Source organism: Zingiber officinale, chromosome 9A (assembly GCF_018446385.1).
Source record: "Zingiber officinale cultivar Zhangliang chromosome 9A, Zo_v1.1, whole genome shotgun sequence".
NCBI lineage: Eukaryota > Viridiplantae > Streptophyta > Magnoliopsida > Zingiberales > Zingiberaceae > Zingiber > Zingiber officinale.
The window spans coordinates 117,748,566-117,769,628 of NC_056002.1; the positions used below are offsets into that span (position 1 = coordinate 117,748,566).

Here is a 21,063-nt window from a genome sequence, read left to right on the forward strand (position 1 = left end):
AATACTTAAGTGTTTTTCTATTCATTTTGGCTTAATTCTCTTCATTCTCATTACTCCTCTCCTCTTGGCCGAAATCCACTCCATAGGTTGCTAGCACAACCTTTCTCCATCTTGTGAATTTGTGAGACAAACGAACGCTTGTTCGTGTGGATACCGTAGAGGTGCGAACGTGAGATCGCGTTGTGATCCGAGATGTCGGGAGTCCGTAAGCATGCTATAAAGGTATAATCTCTCATGTTCCTATGTAAACTTAGTATATTTTTCTTCTCCCTTCGCATGGATCTTCGGGAGGAAATAGGTTTTTCCGCTGCGTGTTTACATGTTTAGCAACCTATTTCTTTACAATATACTCATTGTAGATTTACTAGTACTGGAAATGGCCGAGTTTGACATTATCCTTGACATGGATTAGCTGTTAGCATACCATGCCACAGTTGATTGCTAGACGAGGGTGGTCACATTCCGACCTCCGAACCAACCCTCGTGGAATTTCACTACATCCGGGATGACAGTATATCGACCATTTCTGTGATTCAGGCTCAGAAGTTGTTGTCACATAGCTGTCAGGGATTTCTATTGTTGCTAATTAATGCTGACGACAACAGTACTTCTCAGCTCTCAGACGTACCAGTGGTCCGAGAGTATTTGGATGTATGTCCAGATGAGCTACCATGCATGCCTCCCCGAAGTCAAGTGGAGTTTATTATTGAGCTGATTCTGGGGATCGCGCAAGCATCGAAAGCTTCTTACCGTATGGCACCGAAAGAGTTGGACGAGCTAAAAGTCCAACTCTAGGAGTTATTGGACAGGGGATTTATTCGCCCTAGTGTATCTCCGTGGGGTTCTCCGATATTATTTGTCAAGAAAAATGATGGTACCCTGAGGTTGTGCATCAATTATAGACAGCTGAATGCAGTGACCGTCAGAAATAAGTACCCCTTACCATAGATCGAGGATTTGTTTGATCAGCTCAGAGGTACATCGGTATATTCCAAGATTGATCTGTGGGCCAGATATCATCAACTGAGAGTCAAAGATTCTGATATTTAGAAGACAACATTCCGCACCAGATACAGACATTATGAGTTTTTGGTAATGCTATTTGGGCTTACCAATACTCTAGCAGTATTTATGGATTTGATGAACCGCGTCTTCCTTGAGTATCTAGATTAGTTTGTTATCGTCTTCATTGATGACATTTTGGTCTACTCGCGTTCCAAGGAGGAACATACACAGTATCTTCGCATAGTCTTGGAGACACTTCGACAACATCGTCTATATGCGAAGTTCAGCAAGTGTGCTTTATGGCTATCCTCAGTTGGTTTTCTGGGACACATGGTTTCTAGCCGAGGTATTTCCGTATACCCTCATAAGATCGAGGCTGTCACCAGCTAGAAGCAGTCGAAATCAGTTTAGAAGATCCGCAGTTTCTTGGGATTAGCCGGATATTACAGGTGGTTCATTGAGGGTTTCTCTCACATTGCTATGCCGCTGACACGCCTGTCCAGGAAAGGCATGAAATTCACGTGGTTAGAAGCCTGTGAGACTAGCTTCCAGGAGCTGAAGCGGAGACTAGTGTCGGCACCAGTGCTGGTTTTGTACTCCGGAGAGGACGAATTCATGCTCTACACCGACGCTTCTCTACAGGGTTTAGGCGCTGTTTTGATGCAGCACGGTAGGATAGTCTCCTATGCTTCTCGTTAGTTGAAGGAGCATGAGAAGAACTACCCAGTACATGATTTGGAGCTTGCCACTATTATCTTTGCTTTAAAGATTTGGTGGCATCATCTTTATGGTATTACATTTGAGATTCTCACTGATCATAAGAGTCTTAAATATCTTTTCACTTAGAAGGAACTCAATCTCTGACAGAGAAGATAGATGGATTTCCTGAAAGATTATAACTGTACCATTAGCTACCACTCGGGGAAAGCTAATGTGGTTGTCGATGCACTTGGCCGGAAGTCCAAAGGGACTTTAACATGCCACCGAGTTTTGGTCATGAACTTAATTCAAGATTTCTCCGAATTGGGCCTTAAGGAGCAAGGACAGATAGAGCAGGGTATTCTGGTTACCATGGTTGCTCAGTCGTTGATCAGGATAAGGATCCGAATGGCCCAGGCCGATGATCAGCGCTTACAGTTAGAGGTGAGCATTCGGTTAATTCAGTCCATAAATTAACCAAATTAACCGAAAACTGATTTAATGTTGGCTAATCGAATCAAATCAAAATTTTACTAAAACTAAATTAACCGAATTAGTTATTTCAGTTAACACTGAATTAACTAAATTTGTTTAAAATAACAATAAAAATAATTTATACAAAATTAATATCAAATTAACCGAATTAACCGAATGCTCACCCCTACTTACAGTCCATTATCAACCAGTTAGCTTCCGGGTAGCAGACAGAGTTCACTCGAGATGACGAGGGTATTATTTATTTCTGAGACAGGTTATGTTGGTGCGGGAAGCATCCGACGATCGAACCCAAGTTTTGATAATGGCAAAGGGTTCAAAGTTAAGTCTTGTTGTTATCTAACATGTTGAATGAGTGTTTTAGGAAAGTCCTAACTGCGGTTAGGCAAAGGTGAAAACCCTAGGGGTGGTAACCCTAGGTCCTAGGGGGCGGTAACCCTAGGTGGAGGAAAGTTCTAGCTGCGGTTAGGCAAAGGGAAAACTCTAGGGGGTGGTAACCCTAGGTCATAGGGGGTGGTAACCCTATGCGGAAAGTCTTGGCAGGTCGATGGCTTCAGGCAAAAGTCCTAGGGGGTGGTAACCCTAGGTGGAAAGTCCTGGTGTCGCGAACTAGGTGAAAAACTAGACTAGCCGGGAAGCGGATGTCAAGCAGAAAGTTCAGAAGCGTCGAGTGCTGAGCAAAAGTCCAGTCGGTCTGGAGGATCGCACTGGCAACAGGTAAATCTCCTGAGTGGAGTAGGTGAGGACGCGTTCCCCGTAGAGGGAACAGTAGGCATCGGGTCGACCTAGGGTTTCCGGACGGAAATCCGAAGTCAGACCCGGATAGTCTGATGACTATCGATTGTTATTGTATTTATTTCTTTATGTGCTAACTTTGTGTTGCAGGATATTGTTTGGGACTAACATGTCTTGCAGGTACAAAATAATGAAGTTTTCCCTCGGATGAACAGTGTCCGAGGCGCCTCCATGGAGCTTGGAGGTGCCTCGGGTGCAAGGCTGGAGCTGGCTGCGAAGCACCCATGGAGGCGCCTTAAAGGAGGTATAAGGCGCCTTGGAAGGCGCCTTGGGTAGGGCATAAGGCACCTTAAGCAGATGAATTTCGACCAGTTCAAGCTTGATCCACGCGCGGAGACTCGGCAGCATGGAGGCGCCTTGAACACCTTTTATAAGGGGGGTTCGACCAGCACCTCAGAAAAAATAATTCCAAGTCTTCCTTCTTCAACGTGCTGCTCCGAAAGACGCCCGGAAGTGCTGCTACAAGTCTCCGACGACCCGAAGCTCCGAGATTCTATTCTTGTCGTCGGTATAATTAGTTTTTGCATTTACTTGTACTTCAAAGCTGTAACTCCTTTTCGTACTTATAGTTGTTGCCCACCGGAAGCGATCAAGGATCGCGGGCCTTCGAGTAGGAGTCGCCTTAGGCTCCGAACGAAGTAATTCCTTGCATCTCTGTGTTTCTTTATTTTATTTCCGCTTATTCCGCTGCACATTTTAACTCCGATAGTTTTCCGATAATCGAAAAATGAAATAGCCGCGAGCGCTATTCACCCCCCTCTAGCGCATCTCGATCCAACAATTGGTATCAGAGCGGGGTCGCTTTGAACTGGTGCAACCACCATTCAAGCATTTTTCGTGGCTTTGTCGTTTATATAGGTTAAAAATATAACCTTACGCCTTTCGTTCTCTCCAAAACTGTTTTTGAAAAATTAATTTTCATCTTTTCACCATTGGTTGGAATTAGCGAAATATTACATTTTCAAAAATTTGTAGTAATATTTTTTTAATATTATTTTAATAATATTTTATTATTTTTTCTCAAAATTCCTGAATTACTATTTTTATTTTTCTCTCGCACTACTAATCCAAGACTAAGTCTTGGAACAAGTTTTATTGTGTTTATTTTGTGAGATTGTCTTTCTAAGATGACCCATCAAGAATGCTACAACACTGCTCACCCACCGCTCTTCTCGGGAGATGATTTCGGAGATTGGAAGGGTCGGATGAAGGCGTATCTCCAGACTCACTTTGAAGTCTGGATGATCGTCAAAACCGAGCTTCAACTGCCAACTGACGGCGCCGGCAAGCCACTACCGTACGAGAACTGGGACACGCACCTTATCAAAAAGGTAGAAGCAAACGCAAAAGCAACGTATACACTTCAGTGTGGCTTAACGAATAAGGAGCTGAATCGCGCCGGCCTATTCTCAAGCGCCAAGGAGCTGTGGGAGAATCTGATTGAGTTACAAGAAGGTATTCCTGATACAAAAACAGGTAAGCATGTTTTAATAAATAAATTATTTGAGCAGACTAATACTAGTCCGGCCGAGGAAGGTGTTGCGTTATTTGCAGGAACAAGCAAGACGAAGAAAGCACTGAAGGCAACATGGTCCGAGTCATCAGATGAATCCGAATCGGACGAAGAAGAGCAAGCGAGCCTTCTCGCTCTACCAGTACTAGCACATGTTGTTGAAACCAAGTCCGAGTTTGAGCCCGATTCAGAAACCGAGAGCGAATCAGACACCGAGTCCGAGCGAAGCCACGGATCCGTATCCGTTTCTGAAGGACCCAAAACCACTGCAAGTTCTCTAATTTCAAGTATTAGCTTAGATGATTCAGAAAATTTAATTCCTTACTTATTAAAGAAGTTGGCTAAATCCAACGTCCGGGTTAAGTCGCTCCAAAAGGAGGTAACAACCCTTAAGGAAGCGACTGACTTGAGTGCTTTAACTGAGCCAGTTCAAATTGGAAATTCGATCAAGTCCAACAACTTGAGGAAGAAAATTCTAATTTGAAAACTCAAATTAAAGAACTCAAAGACACGTTGGAACGGTTCACCTTGGGTTCCAAGAATTTGGATCTAATTCTTGGAAAACAACGAGCCATTTACAACAAATCTGGACTTGGATTTAAGACCAAAACAAAATATAAATCATATCTGTCTCTAGTTAATAGAAATAATAGAAACATAATTCAAGCATGGGTCCCCAAGTCCAAATTGATTAATCAAGTTGGACTTGGTCAATATTGGATCCCGAAGGATCAAATATACTACCTCGATAGGCCATATCGAGGCTATGATCCAGGGGGAGTTAACAGAAAAACCATTAAAATTAAACGAAATTAAATTAAAAAATTCAAAATTAAATTAAATTCAAAATTAAATTAAAAATGAAAAATGAAAATTAAATTAAATTTAAAATTAAATTAAAAAATCAAAATTAAATTAAATTTAAATCTCAAAATTTGAAAGTAAATTAAAATTCAAAATTAAATTCAAAAATCAAAATTAAAAATTCGAACTTAAATAAAAATTCAAAAATTCAATTTAAATCAAATAAAAATTTAGAAGGAGGATCCAGAATAGCTGGCATCCTAACTAAACTACCCGACTGGGTAACTGAACTTAATCTACCCGAAATGGGTAAACAAGAGTAGACTACCTGACAGGGTAATTAAGGTTAGAAAAAATGGGTTAGGTTTAACTTGACCCATTGTACTGGTGAAGTTTTTGGATGATAGTATGTTAGGGAAGCTTGGGCATCGCATGTCTAGGAAGATATGACTTCGACCTGGTGCATTTGGCCAAGTGGAACTAACCGAAGCTACCCCTAAATGGATCCTAACTGGTTAGACCAAGGTTTAGTATTAAGTTCAATGGATAGGACTATTTGGAAAACCTCGAAGGCATGGTTACTTTAATGAGTTCCTTGTGACTCACCATAGCTTAGAAGTTTATCCAAAGAATGCTTACTTGTTGAACCCAAAGCTAAACCTGAATCTAACACAAAGTTAAACCAAACCCTTAAATTGAACCTCAATTCATCTCACAAAAATTATAGGATACTTTGATTGAAAATTTAGATCGGGTGAGATGACTAAGTAATTAAAAACAAACTGATAATTAATTCAAATTCAAATTAATTTCAAAATTACTTTAAAAATCAATTTCAAAATCATTTCAAAATTCTTTTAAAAAACTTTTCAAACTTATTTTTAAAAATATTTCAAAACTTAATTTCAAAATTATATGAAAAGTCTTTTAAAAAATTATTTTAAAAATCTTTTAAAACTTAATTTCAAAATTATTTGAAAAGTCTTTTAAAAAATCATTTTAAAAATATTTTAAAACTTACTTTCAAAATTATTTGAAAAATCTTTTAAAAATCATTTTAAAAATCTTTTAAAACTTAATTTCAAAATTATTTGAAAAATCTTTTAAAAATCATTTCAAAATTCTTTTAAAAAACTTTTCAAACTTATTTTTAAAAATCTTCTAAAAATCATTTTAAAAATCTTTCAAAACTTAATTTCAAAATTATTTGAAAAATCTTTTAAAAAATCATTTCAAAATTCTTTTAAAAAAACTTTTCAAACTTATTTTTAAAAATCTTTTAAAACTTAATTTCAAAATTATTTGAAAAATCTTCTAAAAATCATTTTAAAAATCTTTTAAAACTTAATTTCAAAATTTATTTGAAAAATCCCTTAAAAATTATTTTGAAAATCATTTAAAATTTTTTTTTTAAAAAATATTTTAAAAAAAATTTCTTTAAAAATATTTAAAAAATTTATTTTGAAAATCATTTTAAAAATTCCTTTAAAAATTATTTTGAAAATCATTTTAAAAATCCATTTAAAAATCCTTTAAAAATTATTTTGAAAATCATTTTAAAAAAAATTCCTTTAAAATTCCTTTAAAAATTATTTTGAAAATCATTTTATAAAAAATTCCTTTAAAAATCCTTTAAAAATTATTTTGAAAATCATTTAAAAAAACATTTCTTTAAAAATCCTTTAAAAAATTATTTTGAAAATCATTTAAAAAAAATTTCTTTAAAAATCCTTTAAAAAATTATTTTGAAAATCATTTTAAAAATTCCTTTAAAAATCCTTTAAAAATTATTTTGAAAATCATTTTATAAAAAATCCTTTAAAAATTATTTTGAAAATCATTTTAAAAATTCCTTTAAAAATTATTTTGAAAATCATTTAAAAAAGATTCCTTTAAAAATCCTTTGAAAATTATTTTGAAAATCATTTTAAAAATTCCTTTAAAAATCCTTTAAAATTTATCTTGAAAATCATTTTTGAAAAAAAATCCTTTAAAAATTATTTTGAAAATTATTTTAAAAATTCCTTTAAAATTCCTTTAAAAATTATTTTAAAAATCATTTTAAAAAAATTCCTTTAAATATCCTTTAAAAATTATTTTGAAAATCATTTTAAAAATTCCTTTAAAAATCCTTTAAATATTATTTTGAAAATCATTTTAAAAAATTCCTTTAAAAATCCTTTAAAAATTATTTTGAAAATAATTTGAAAAAAATATTTTGAAAATCATTTTAAAAAATCTTTCAAAACTTAATTTCAAAATTATTTGAAAAATCTTTTAAAAATCATTTAAAAAATATTTTAAAACTTAATTTCAAAATTATTTGAAAAATTATTTAAAAATCATCTTAAAAATCATTTTAAAAAAAATCAATATTCAAAATCATTATCTACGAAATTATAGTTTTTCAAATGATAATCACTATTTAAAAATTTTAATTCTTTTCAAATCATGATTTCAAACTTAATTAATTGAAGATCTTCAAAACCTTAAATGTTTAGTCTTTTGAAACCCTAACTTACTTTAAATATCAATTAGAGTAGAGTTAACTCCATCTCACACTCACTCATATGCTAAATATGTTTGTTAATTTAGAATGAGTGAGATGGAAAGATAGGAAAATAATTTTTTTTAACCTCTCATGCTTGGACTCCTGAACTTAAAGAATTTATTAAGGCATTACTTAAGAGGGAGTGATGTTGAGTTGGTTTTAAAATTAGTTTTTCTTTAAAATAAAATTTTGACTTGACCTCAAAATTAAAAACTATTTTTACTTATTTTTAAAAATTCAGGTTATTTTTAACTTAACTTTAAAATTAAAATTATTTATAACCTGACTTTTAAATTACAACTCTTCTAGAATGTTTTCAAAACTAAGCCTTTATGTAAAACCTCATTAAGCTAAGTACTTAATCAAGTCTTCTTTAACTAAGCTTAGTTAGACTATACTCTAAACTTAGCTATTTGGCAAGAAGTTCTCTCAAGGCAATCATTTTTAAGCTGAATATTTAACTAAGTATTTTCAAATTTAGCTAAGTACTTTTTAAAGTTTTCAAAAAAAACAAAAAGGGAATTTAGCTAAGTGTCTCTCAAAGCAATTGTTTTCAAATGCTAAGTTTTTTCCAAAGCATTCTCAAAAATTCATCAAAATATTTTTTTTTGAAAAACTAAGTCTTTTTAAGGTTAAATACTTAACAAAACTATTATCTTCATAAGTATTTTAAAAGTATTTTAAAAGTAAAAATCTTAGCTAAACTCCCTCTTTAAAAACTAAGAATTTAAAGTGTTGTGATATCACAAAAATTTGCTTAGTTACTTGTTAAAGACAAAAATAACGTTATCTCAGCTAAAAGTATCTCTCAAACTGGAAATATTAAGATTAAGATTACTTGTACTTTAGGGCTTTGATACCTGATCAACACCAATTAGATAATTTGATTGTTATTTAACTTGACTCATGCTTGGACTTAAGGACCAACTGAATAAATAACTTAAATTTAAATTTTAGCTACTCTCTCTCTTCAACCTAAAAATTAACAAGTTCTTTTTTAAAAATAAGTATTATTTTATTCAAAATTAGGCTAAGTCCCTTTTCACTTAAGCTATATTTTCAAAATTCAAAGTTTGCAAAAGGCTTAGCTAAGTGATTCATAGAGCAACTTTCTAACTTTTTTCAAACTTAGCCAACCTTGAAACCTAACTTTATAAATTCTTGCTAAGATATTTTCTAAGTTACCTTTCAGATAGGTTTGCAAAATTTTAACTCAGTGCTTTCAAAATTTTAGGTGAAAATTTATTTTTAAACTTAGCACTTATCCCATTCTTTTTCCTAGCCTAATTTACTTTTCAAAAAGAAAAATTGAAAATTGTTTTCAACTGGCCTATTTTTTGATAAATGGCAAAGGGGGAGAGTAGGAAATTCAAAAGTAAAAAGCAAAAATTCAAAAAGGAAACCCTGTATTAAGGGGGAGCTTCACAAAAGTTTAAGTGTTAGCTTAAGTTAGGCGTTCATTTGAATTTTTATACTTAAGCTTGGTCACTTAAAGCTTTTTAATATACTTATGCATTTGTTTTACTTAACTTTGAATTTGGGTTGCCATAATAAAAAAGGGGGAGATTGTTGGTGCGGAAAGCATCCGACGATCGAACCCAAGTTTTGATAATGGAAAAGGGTTCAAAGTTAAGTCTTGTTGTTATCTAACATGTTGAATGAGTGTTTCAGGAAAGTCCTAACTGTGGTTAGGCAAAGGTGAAAACCCTATGGGGTGGTAACCCTAGGTCCTAGGGGGCGGTAACCCTAGGTCGAGGAAAGTCCGAGCTGCGGTTAGGCAAAGGGAAAACCCTAGGGGGTGGTAACCCTAGGTCATAGGGGGTGGTAACCCTATGCGAGAAGTCTTGGCAGGTCGATGGCTTCAGGCAAAAGTCCTAGGGGGTGGTAACCCTAGGTGGAAAGTCCTGGTGTCGCGAACCAGGTGAAAGACTGGACTAGCCGGGAAGCGGATGTCCAGCAGAAAGTCCGGAAGCGTCGAGTGCTGAGCAAAAGTCCAGTCGATCTGGAGGATCGCACTGTCAACAGGTAAATCTCCTGAGTGGAGTAGGTGAGGACGCGTTCCCCGTAGAGGGAACAGTAGGCGTCGGGTCGACCTAGGATTTCCGGACGGAAATCCGAAGTCAGACCCAGATAGTCTGATGACTATCGATTGTTATTGTATTTATTGCTTTATGTGCTAACTTTGTGTTGCAGGATATTCTTTGGGACTAACATGTCTTGCAGGTACAAAATAATGAAGTTTTCCCTCGGATGAACAGTGTCCGAGGCGCCTCCATGGAGCTTGGAGGCGCCTCGGGTGCAAGGCTGGAGCTGGCTGTGAAGCACCCATGGAGGCGCCTTAAAGGAGGTATAAGGTGCCTTGGAAGGCGCCTTGGGTAGGGCATAAGGCGCCTTAAGTAGATGAATTTTGACCAGTTCAAGCTTGATCCACGCGGGAGACTCGGCAGCATGGAGGCGCCTTGAATAGCCTTCAAGGCGCCTTGAACACCCTTTATAAGGGGGTTTCGACCAGCACCTCAGAAAAAAGAATTCCAAGTCTTCCTTCTTCAACGTGTTGCTCCGAAAGACGCCCGGAAGTGCTGCTACAAGTCTCCGACGACCCGAAGCTCCGAGATTCTATTCTTGTCGTCGGTATAATTAGTTTTTGCATTTACTTGTACTTCAAAGCTGTAACTCCTTTTCGTACTTATAGTTGTTGCCCACCGGAAGCGATCAAGGATCGCGGGCCTTCGAGTAGGAGTCGCCTTAGGCTCCGAACGAAGTAATTCCTTGCATCTCTGTGTTTCTTTATTTTATTTCCGCTTATTCCGCTGCACATTTTAACTCCGATAGTTTTCCGATAATCGAAAAATGAAATAGCCGCGAGCGCTATTCACCCCCTCTAGCGCATCTCGATCCAACAATTGGTATCAGAGCGGGGTCGCTTTGAACTGGTGCAACCACCATTCAAGCATTTTTCGTGGCTTTGTCGTTTATATAGGTTAAAAATATAACCTTACGCCTTTCGTTCTCTCCAAAACTGTTTTTGAAAAATTAATTTTCATCTTTTCACCATTGGTTGGAATTAGCGAAATATTACATTTTCAAAAATTTGTAGTAATATTTTTTTAATATTATTTTAATAATATTTTATTATTTTTTCTCAAAATTCCTGAATTACTATTTTTATTTTTCTCTCGCACTACTAATCCAAGACTAAGTCTTGGAACAAGTTTTATTGTGTTTATTTTGTGAGATTGTCTTTCTAAGATGACCCATCAAGAAGGCTACAACACTGCTCGCCCACCGCTCTTCTCGGGAGATGATTTCGGAGATTGGAAGGGTCGGATGAAGGCGTATCTCCAGACTCACTTTGAAGTCTGGATGATCGTCAAAACCGAGCTTCAACTGCCAACTGACGGCGCCGGCAAGCCACTACCGTACGAGAACTGGGACACGCACCTTATCAAAAAGGTAGAAGCAAACGCAAAAGCAACGTATACACTTCAGTGTGGCTTAACGAATAAGGAGCTGAATCGCGCCGGCCTATTCTCAAGCGCCAAGGAGCTGTGGGAGAATCTGATTGAGTTACAAGAAGGTATTCCTGATACAAAAACAGGTAAGCATGTTTTAATAAATAAATTATTTGAGCAGACTAATACTAGTCCGGCCGAGGAAGGTGTTGCGTTATTTGCAGGAACAAGCAAGACGAAGAAAGCACTGAAGGCAACATGGTCCGAGTCATCAGATGAATCCGAATCAGACGAAGAAGAGCAAGCGAGCCTTCTCGCTCTACCAGTACTAGCACATGTTGTTGAAACCAAGTCCGAGTTTGAGCCCGATTCAGAAACCGAGAGCGAATCAGACACCGAGTCCGAGCGAAGCCACGGATCTGTATCCGTTTCTGAAGGACCCAAAACCACTGCAAGTTCTCTAATTTCAAGTATTAGCTTAGATGATTCAGAAAATTTATAAAAAATAACTATCCTTACAAGTTCATGTTAGCCCAATAATAAAAAATAACCTGCTAAACAATGTTAGCACATTTATAAAATAGTATTATTAATTGGATTCTATTTTCTCAAGACCAGGATCTAGTCATGGTCTCAACTTAGACATCCGAAATGGATCTAAACTAGATCACTATCTTCCAATAACTTATCATTTACAATCATTTGACTTGCCTCTTGACCCACCAGGTCTTCATGCCAGTTGTCAAGTTCGCAGATCCAATTGGACTTCAGCTAGCTGTCAGGTCTCACAGAACCAGCTGGACTTCCTGTAACACCCCACCCTCCTCACTACTGGACTGTGAGGGCGGAGCGCTACTGGACTACTAACTTTACTTAACTATCCTTGTTCACATGTTGATAGAAATTCCTAAAACTCTCGGAGAACTCAAAACATACAATTAACTAGCAGCGGAAGACTAAATGACTCATCTAATACATTCTACTCAACTCTTTGTTAATAAATTCTTATGCTAAATCCCAAGGCTTCTATAGTCCAGGCATCACACATCCATCCACACCTCCTTGTCGCCTTCCTTTACTATAGCTTTTCCTTTCCTTTATCTGCAGTAAGAGGAAATGCATCTATAAGCAAAATTACTTAGTAAGCGCTATCTAACTCACAAAACTCGAGTATGCATGTAAGCTAAAAGAAATCTAGAAACTGAATGCTCATCTAATAGCAAACGAAACATAGCATACTGAAATACTAAACATGTAAGCAAATCTAAACAACATGTCAGTATATAAGAAAGCTAAACTTGCTGAATTTTAAACTTATGTGAAGCTTATTTCTTTTGTTTGAAAACTTATACTTTAATACTTTAAAATAATAATCAACTTTCTTCTTGGGCCCGGCAACTGTACTTGCTATGCGCGCATCCCTAACTAGACCCGAGATAGCTGGTCCCGAATCTAGTAGGGTTTACTAGGTTATCTAAACCTAGGGACGACTATGGGAGTCCAGCCCAAGGACAACTGAGAGTCCTGCATACTAGGTTATCTAAACCTAGGGACGACTATGGGAGCCCAACCCAAGGACAACTGAGAGTCCCGTACAGTACCACTGATAAAAGTAAAATACTTGTTATCTTTTAATGCTTCTAATATATAATGCCTCGGCATTTTAATAAGCACCTTGTGTGCCAAAATCCCTAAAGTCTTGACTTTGAGATCTACTTAAGGCCTTGGCCTTTTTCTTTCTTTTCTTTATCTTTTTTATACTTGTTAATACCTCTAATAAAAGAATGCTTCTTTAAAAACTAAAATGTTTAAACAAATTCTAAGTTTGAAATGCATAAACAAAAATCTACATACCATGCTAATCAAAATTCTGCATACTATTCTAATCAAGATTCTGCATTCTATGCTACACTATTTCTGCATACTATGCAAACATAAATTCTGCACTATAATACTTAACCAAACTGCACTATAATCTTTATTAAAAATCTGCACTATAAGCTTAATTAAAATCTGCACTATAGGCTTAATTAAAATCTGCACTATAAGCTTACATAAAAATCTGCATTATAAGCTTAATTAAAATTTGCACTATAAGCTTAATTAAAAATCTTCACTATAAGCTTAATTAAAATCTGTACTATAAGCCTACATAAAAATCTGCACTATAAGCTTAATTAAAATCTGTACTATAGGCTTAATTAAAAATCTGCACTATAAGCGCTTAATTAAAATCTGCAATATAAGCTCTACATAAAAATCTGTATTATAAGCTTAATTAAAATCTGCACTATAGGCTTATTTAAAAATCTGCACTATAAGCGCTTAATTAAAATATGCAATATAAGCTCTACATAAAAATCTGCATTATAAGCTTAATGAAAATCTGCACTATAGGCTTAATTAAAAATATAAGCTCTACATACAAATCTGCATTATAAGCTTAATTAAAATCTACACTATAGGCTTAATTAAAAATCTGCACTATAAGCGCTTCTTATGCTTCGAATTCAAGAAGAACAAAGGTCCGAAACTACTCCTACTGTAGGTGAGAAGCACTTACCTTGATTCTTGGACTCACAACCGAACAAAAAGGGCTTCTAGGACCTTGGCCGACCGCCGGAGATGATGCCCTAACTCCCTTTCGTTTTCTGCCCGAGCTCCGCCATCGTACGCAGAAGAGAAGGAGAGAATGGTTTAAGTCACGGGAAAACAGAGCATCAACTTATCCCTTTTTATAACTTAATATTTCTTTTAACTCCTTAAATAAATTCGCTACACTACAACAAAATCGCTCATAGACATCGGTTTTCCACCGGTGTCTATTTGATTTTCGACCGATGTCTATGAAGCCGATGTTAAAAGTCTACAATTTTAGACATCGGGTTAAAACCGGTGTAGTATCACTTAACGACACCGGTCTTCGAATCGGTTATTAACCGGTGTAGTATCACTTAACGACACCGTTTCATCAACGGTGTAAAACCGATGTAATATTACTTTATAACACCGGTTTTACATCGGTGGAAAACCGATGTAATATGTATATATTTTAACAGCACAGATTTGATTTTAAAACCGACAATAACAAAAAAAAAACACAAATATTCACAAATTGTACAAATATTCTTCATTCAATAATATCCATAAAATACACAAATATTCACAAATTATATAAATAATCTTCTTACAACAATATCCATAAAATACCCAAACATTCTTTTTACATCAAAAGTGATACATGTGACAACACAAGGGACACCATTAACACAATACCTGAAGAACAAGTGATACACTGCATGCAAAATAGCTGAATAGCATAAGAGCAGAGCCTTTAAGCCAGACATCGCCTTTCTCAGGACTTTCGAAATGAAGTTGGATCATAGGTGAAGTAACAAAGGCCCCCAACAAAATGACCTTTCCAAAATGTGAAGATTAGGGAACCAGTGATGCAGAAGATGGCCCCTGCAAGCTTGGCCCTCCCTCTTACAGTCTTCAAGTTGAGCATTTCCATCCTGAGCAAAAAAAGACCAAATATAGAATGATATTTGAATGAACTAAATTCACTGTAAAATTACTTGGAATTAATATCTGAATCAACCTCAGTACAATTGCCAATAAGAAAGTAAAAGCAGGAATGACATTGCCCAAGGCACTGGCAACAGTTGGAGAAATGAGATGGAGTCCAACGTAGTATACATTTTGCTGAATTGTTATACCCAACATAGCAAGAATGAATATTTTTAGCATGACACCAAATGAGAAGCTGGGTCTTCGATTCCTACAACCATGAGATGAGTTTAAAAACATTCAATTTGTAGTCATATATCTTATTCTCAACAATTCTAATGAGACATGCTCCTTGAACCTTGCGAGCACATAAGCAAGAGGAGCCAAGATAAGCATGGCAATAAGGTGCCTGTACACTACGAAGACAAGTGCACTTAGTCCTTGTCCTAATGCAAGCTTGCCGAGGATGCTGGATCCAGCATACACGAACTGGGACACAATCATATAGAAGTATGGAGCACATGCTTTCACAGAGGCCATGATCTCCTCACCAAATTGTTTGTGACAATTTTTATTGTCCTTGGTTCTTTATAAAGGAAGAAAATCATATTGATTCTGTCAAACAAACAAGTCTAAGATAGACAAATGCTTTGAAAGCTAGGAATAGAAAAAAGATGAGAGAAAAGCAGGCAAACAAGTGCCAATAAGCTACATCAGACTCCTCTAACTGTTGTATCATTTTCTCCAGCAAACAGACAAATAAATCATCTTGTCGACAAGATGAAGACGACTAGGGAGAAAAGCAGGCAAACAAGTGCACTTTATTCTCGTCGACTAGGGTTTCTGGAATTGAACAAGAAGAAGAAACCAGGCATACCTTTGCTATCAATCTCGTCGACATGGCTCTCCTGACCTTTGATTTTGATGCTAAACCATTTTTTGATGAAGGCCTTAGACCATGATGAGATTATACTATGTATAGCCAGCCGTGGTTATATTTCTTCAAATTTATTAACATATAAAGCAGTGGTATTCAAATTGTTCACACATGATATCTTCTATCCAGCCCTGCTAGACACGCAAGTCATATATAAAAATTCAAAGAAGATAAAAATTGTTCACACATGCAAGTCATATCTCCTCATGAAGCTCTAATCTGGAAAGGTCTGGCTCCCTGGATTCAACTACCATTTTCCAGATTTTTCCACTTCGTGAAACCAGAGGGAACTTGGACAACAATATGCAAAAATTAAAAAGGAAGTTATGAAAAACAATATCAAGATATGTCTGCAGAGCTAGTTTAAGAATGTATACCTTGTGCAATAGGAACGATTGGCCATCCACATAAATAGTTACATCCCCAGCAACGTCCGAGAATATTGGCCACATAAATAGTTCCGATTAGGCATGGAATGCGGGCTGGCCACATCTCGCTCAGCCCATGCCCATTGCCACTTCTAGGGATTGGCACTTAAAACAATAATGACATTGAAGGTAATTTCTACCAATTAAAAGATTTATGCTAGTGGATTAATAAAAAAGTATGACAACAATCTCTACCCGTTATTTCAACAGAAATTTGTCATAATATTGGATGGATAAATGACTGCCTTCTACTACAAGTTGGCAAGCTAATGTTATGTTCACGTACGGAAGACATAGCATGTGGAAGAGTTTTTTTCAAAGTTGCCTCAACTACAGCTTGTTGAATGTTCTGTCTACCAATGTAGTTTAGAAGAATATTTTCTGGAACTTTCTTTCCCTGCCGAAAGCCAGGAACCTGTATGAATAAGGTTTTTTATCAGGAATTGCATGGCATCACAACATACTACTTCAATAATGAGTATTCAAGAAGAAAAGGTAGATAAAGGAATTAGAATCTAGTACTAGAGACAGAAGGTAGAAAAAGAGAAGAAGCTTCCAGTGACATTTAAAAGGCCATTTTTACTTAGCATGGTCTTCCCTCAACTTTAGTTCAGCATAGAAATGACTAAACCCCAGTACAAGCAATTCCAATCATGCTTTAAGTGGAAATAAGTAAATAACAGGTACTGGAAAACATAACTGTCAACAAACTTGGATCGGATGAAAAGATAAAAGGGGAGAACAATATTGAATTCCTTGACATTCCAAAGAAAGAAAGAAGAAATATAGATTAGTATATGTCAGAGCCCAGAGGGCTTAGTAAAAGTTAGGTAGCATATTCAAATTTTTCTTATTACTATAGAGTGATAATGATCAAAACAGAAAATGGAAAATAATTTAAGTACAAAATTATCCTACAGATGAATTCCTATTCATCCTGTAACAGTAATAGACCCCTTAAATGACTGCATATTGAAAATAATACCTTTGCCTTCTTAGAAAATTCATCTAAGACTTCTCCGTAACATTCTTGGCTTATTGCTAGAGGAACTTCTACATTTAACCTAATCTGCAAATAAGATGAGCTATCAGGGAATTGACATAACCATACTTCCTGGACAAATTGATTCTCGTGAACTTGTAGGACTAACAATCGATTGAATGCACTCAGGCAAGGGGAAGAGAGATAGCAAGAAAGCTATAGCCTTGAAGCAAGATTGCCTCTTCATTTCAATTTCCAGATGAACAAACAAACATATTTCCAAATTATACAAGAAGATAGGTAGAAAGTAAGAAAATTATAGCCTTGAAGCAAGACTACCACTTCCACTTGACTATCAGATCAATTAGAAGTAAAAATGATTTAGAAGGTAGAAAAAGGAAAGGTACAGACAGTGGAGTGAGGCCCTTTGGTCTCCGTCACAATGAGGTTGGCTGGCAACCTATCTTTCGTCTTCTGAGCAGCGGAGACACTAACTTGGGCACGGAAAGGCCCCGGGTTTCGCGAGGGAGGTGAGTGAAGGCGCGGGAGGGAAGAGGTGGCGAAAGACAAAGGTTTGGGGAGGGAGATAGGGATAGCAAAGGACAGATTGCAGGAGCGCGAGGAAGAGAGGATGGGTGGGGCGAAGATGCCAACTATCTCCATCTCCAGATGCTCCAGATCCTTCCACCGCCGCACCAGCTCCGGGATTCGAAGGTCGTCCTCCAGCATCAGGTTGTCTGGCAAAGCCAGCGCCTTCAATCTCAGGCATCTGCGCTAATAATCGATGAGCAAATTCGTCGAACAGGTAGTGAGCGATGAGGACGACGAAACCAGAAGGAGGCGTAGACTCACTTGACAGAGGCATAGGCGAGGTCGTGGATGGAGACGGTAGAGGAAAGGGGGAAGGCGAGTTGGTCGACGACGCCGCGGGAGCAGTGGAGGGCGAAACGGAGGAAGGCGGAGAAGGAGAGGGGGGAGTGGAGGCAGTAGCGGAGCGCAAAGGCGCGGGAGAAAGGGCTCCAGGGCGTGAAATCGAGGGAGCGGAAGTTGAGGCGGCGCCAGCAGCTAGGGTCGAGGGAGGCGCGGTACCAGGACTTGCAGACGAAGGGGACGGCGACGGCGAGATCTCCGAGGGCGAGGCGGCGGAAGGGGAAGAGGGAGATGAGGCTGAGGTTTAGGTTTAGGCTGAGAGAAGGGGCACGATATTGGTTTAGGTTTGGAGGGAATTTTGTGAAGTGTTGTAAATTTTGGCCGGTGAAAAAATTAAATTATTATTTTTTGTTCATTAACACCGGGTTTTAAAAACCGCTGTTAAAACCGGTGTCTATTAACAAAAAAAAAAGGCGCTCATAGACACCAGCTAAAAAACTGATGTCTATGAGCGAAAATCTGTGCTCATAGACACCAGTTTTTAGAAAAATCGGTGTAAAATACTCAAAGACATCGGTTTTTGCTTAAAACCGTTGTTGTTCCACCGATGTCTATGAGGGTTTTTCTTGTAGTGCTACCTTTTCTAAACAGACAAGTCCAACATCAACTTATCCCTTTTATAATCCAATATTCTGCTAACTATCTTAAATAAATTTGCTACCTTTTCTAAAAAGAAAAATCCAACATCAACTTATCCCTTTTATAATATTCTGTTAACTATCTTAAATAAATTCGCTACCTTTTCTAAACAGACAAATCCAAGATCAACTTATCCCTTTTATAATCCAATATTCTGTTAACTATCTTAAATAAATTCGCTACCTTTTTTAAACAGAAAAATCTGTTTGCCCACCTGGTCAGCTGGGTTTTGACCGAGTCAAAGGTCGTGGGTTCAATTCTCGGCTTGGACATTTTTTTGTCGAAACTTCTTTCGTTTAGTAAAAATATCAAACGACCTCCAAAAATTACATAAAAATACTCTAAAAATTTCTAAAAATCTCTAGAATATTTCTAAAATATTTCTAAATATTTTTAAGAACTTTTAGAACTCCTAATGAGGAAAATTGGGTCGTTACACTTCCTATAAGATATTTGGTTACACTTTGACCTATCTAGAGTTCATGTCAGTTATCATATCGTCAAACCTAATTGGGCTTCATCCTAGTGTTAGATTATCTAGACCTATCAATTTCTGCACACTTGATAAAAGTATTAGATCATCAAAACTAAAGTTTAATTATTAGTGCCAATTGCACTAACAGTATTGATCCTTGTAATTAAAGTTACAAATAAATATTCACCTTATTGACAGAAATTTAAAAAGAATTTATTGATTAAATCAATGTCAATTAAATTAAATCTCATAATTGAAAGTCACAAATAAATATTTACTTTGTTTTAATAATCAAACATTTAAAGTCATGTATGTAAGGTCCCACTAGTATTGAATGATTAAATTAGGAAATTTAAATATTTTTTTTAGCTTGATGACGAAGGTAATCTGGTATCGATACATAGAAATACTAATAACAATAATATAATAAAATATAAAATAATTGTTATTTCTTAAGAAATTATTTTATAGAATTTTTAAAAATTTTTAAGAATTTTTAAAAGTTAAACAGAGCTCATATGACATGTTGATGGGGATAAACCGACTTTGAGGATGTCTATTTAAAATATCAATTAAGTAGGAGTTAATAGATTTAATTACCTAAACATATAATCTAAACCTAATTCCTATTTCATTCTCTCACCCCTCTAAACCTAAACCTAATAATTAGATTTAATACCTTGCTCTCAGGGTCCCGGACCGTAATAGATTCTTCTCCTCCTCTCCTCTCCTCTCTGCTGCCACAACACAAACCCACCACCCGCACCCTAAGCCTTGGCCACCCGGCATTGCCACATTAGCGATCTCCTTGGTGGATGACGCCACGAGTAACAAACTTCTGCGACCACTCTTCACTGCTGGCGCGTTGTCCCGTGGGCTAGGGCTCCCGTCAGTGGCACAAGAAGTGAAAAGCAAGTAGATCTCCTTAGTAGGCATAGGATGGATGTTTCCTCTTGTAGGTTTGCAAATGATCTTAATGATGTCTCTGTATCCACTCAATGTTTTCCTTGATTTACTGCTCTGGATTTGTGAGATGTCGATTGTTACACAACCGTAAGTGCACGATTTCATTGTAAATAATAAAAAGATATCGAATCCACAGGGGTTGTTGATTAAGCACTAGTTAACTTCGCACAGTGAATTATCTAGAAAAATGTAAGATTGATTGGAAAAGAAAGTAAGAGAAAGAGAAGAGAGAAGAGATGGTGGATCTTGAGAGGGGTTGAGCTAAGAGGATATAAGAGATGGTTTGAGGTGTGATTCTAGAATTTTGGTTTCCTTATAATGCTAGGTGATGTTACATAGATTGCTTAGTTCCTATCCTTTATGTTCATGCTCTTGTAGGAAGTTAGATGCATTACCGACTCTCCCCCTACAGTGGATAAGCCGGCATGATCTCCTACTCCATGTCCTATGCTACTAAATGGAAGTGATTCCTATGAAGTCTGTTAGTGGGGCAGCCTATCACTAACGCCCCTCGGTCATACAACACAGAAACACACTAACACACAATAACATAGAAATAGAAATAGTGATTATGCATGATCCCCTACTTCCTTGTGGAGATTTTCTTATCCTTTCAAGGTGATACCCTAGACGTTCGTTAGCGGGGCAAACTGTCACTAGCGCCCCTCAGTCATACGATCTAAGGTATCCCCCCCCACCCCCCCCCCCCCCTACGAGATTAATAATTCTACACAATCATTTAATAAAAACATGCAAAAGATATATATAAGCTTCACATACACATTTCATCAAACTTGAACAAGGCATTAATAAGTCATTGAATAGAAACATGGCAAATCCACATAGTTTTACATCTCCATCACATCACATATACTCCCTAAT

At 36.7% G+C, this 21,063-nt stretch overlaps 1 protein-coding gene across 1 annotated transcript; it reads right to left on the reverse strand.

Moving 5' to 3' along the window:
* Positions 1-14,669: 14,669 nt before the first annotated feature.
* Positions 14,670-15,364, reverse strand: LOC122019511 (WAT1-related protein At5g07050-like). Its single transcript, XM_042576970.1, has 3 exons — positions 15,183-15,364; positions 14,916-15,095; positions 14,670-14,829 (listed from the first exon to the last, which is right to left on the reverse strand). Exons 1-3 carry the CDS (start codon positions 15,362-15,364, stop codon positions 14,670-14,672), a joined length of 522 nt encoding a protein of 173 aa, XP_042432904.1.
* Positions 15,365-21,063: the final 5,699 nt, after the last annotated feature.

Excerpts from the sequence above, each read along its gene's own strand:
- LOC122019511 (XM_042576970.1), bottom strand. The coding sequence starts at position 15,364 with ATGGCCTCTGTGAAAGCATGTGCTCCATACTTCTATATGATTGTGTCC. Across the intron at positions 15,096-15,182 it reads CTTGCTTATGTGCTCGCAAG|GAATCGAAGACCCAGCTTCT; the intron begins GTTCAAGGAGCA and ends TCATGGTTGTAG. Across the intron at positions 14,830-14,915 it reads TTATTGGCAATTGTACTGAG|GATGGAAATGCTCAACTTGA; the intron begins GTTGATTCAGAT and ends TTTTTTGCTCAG.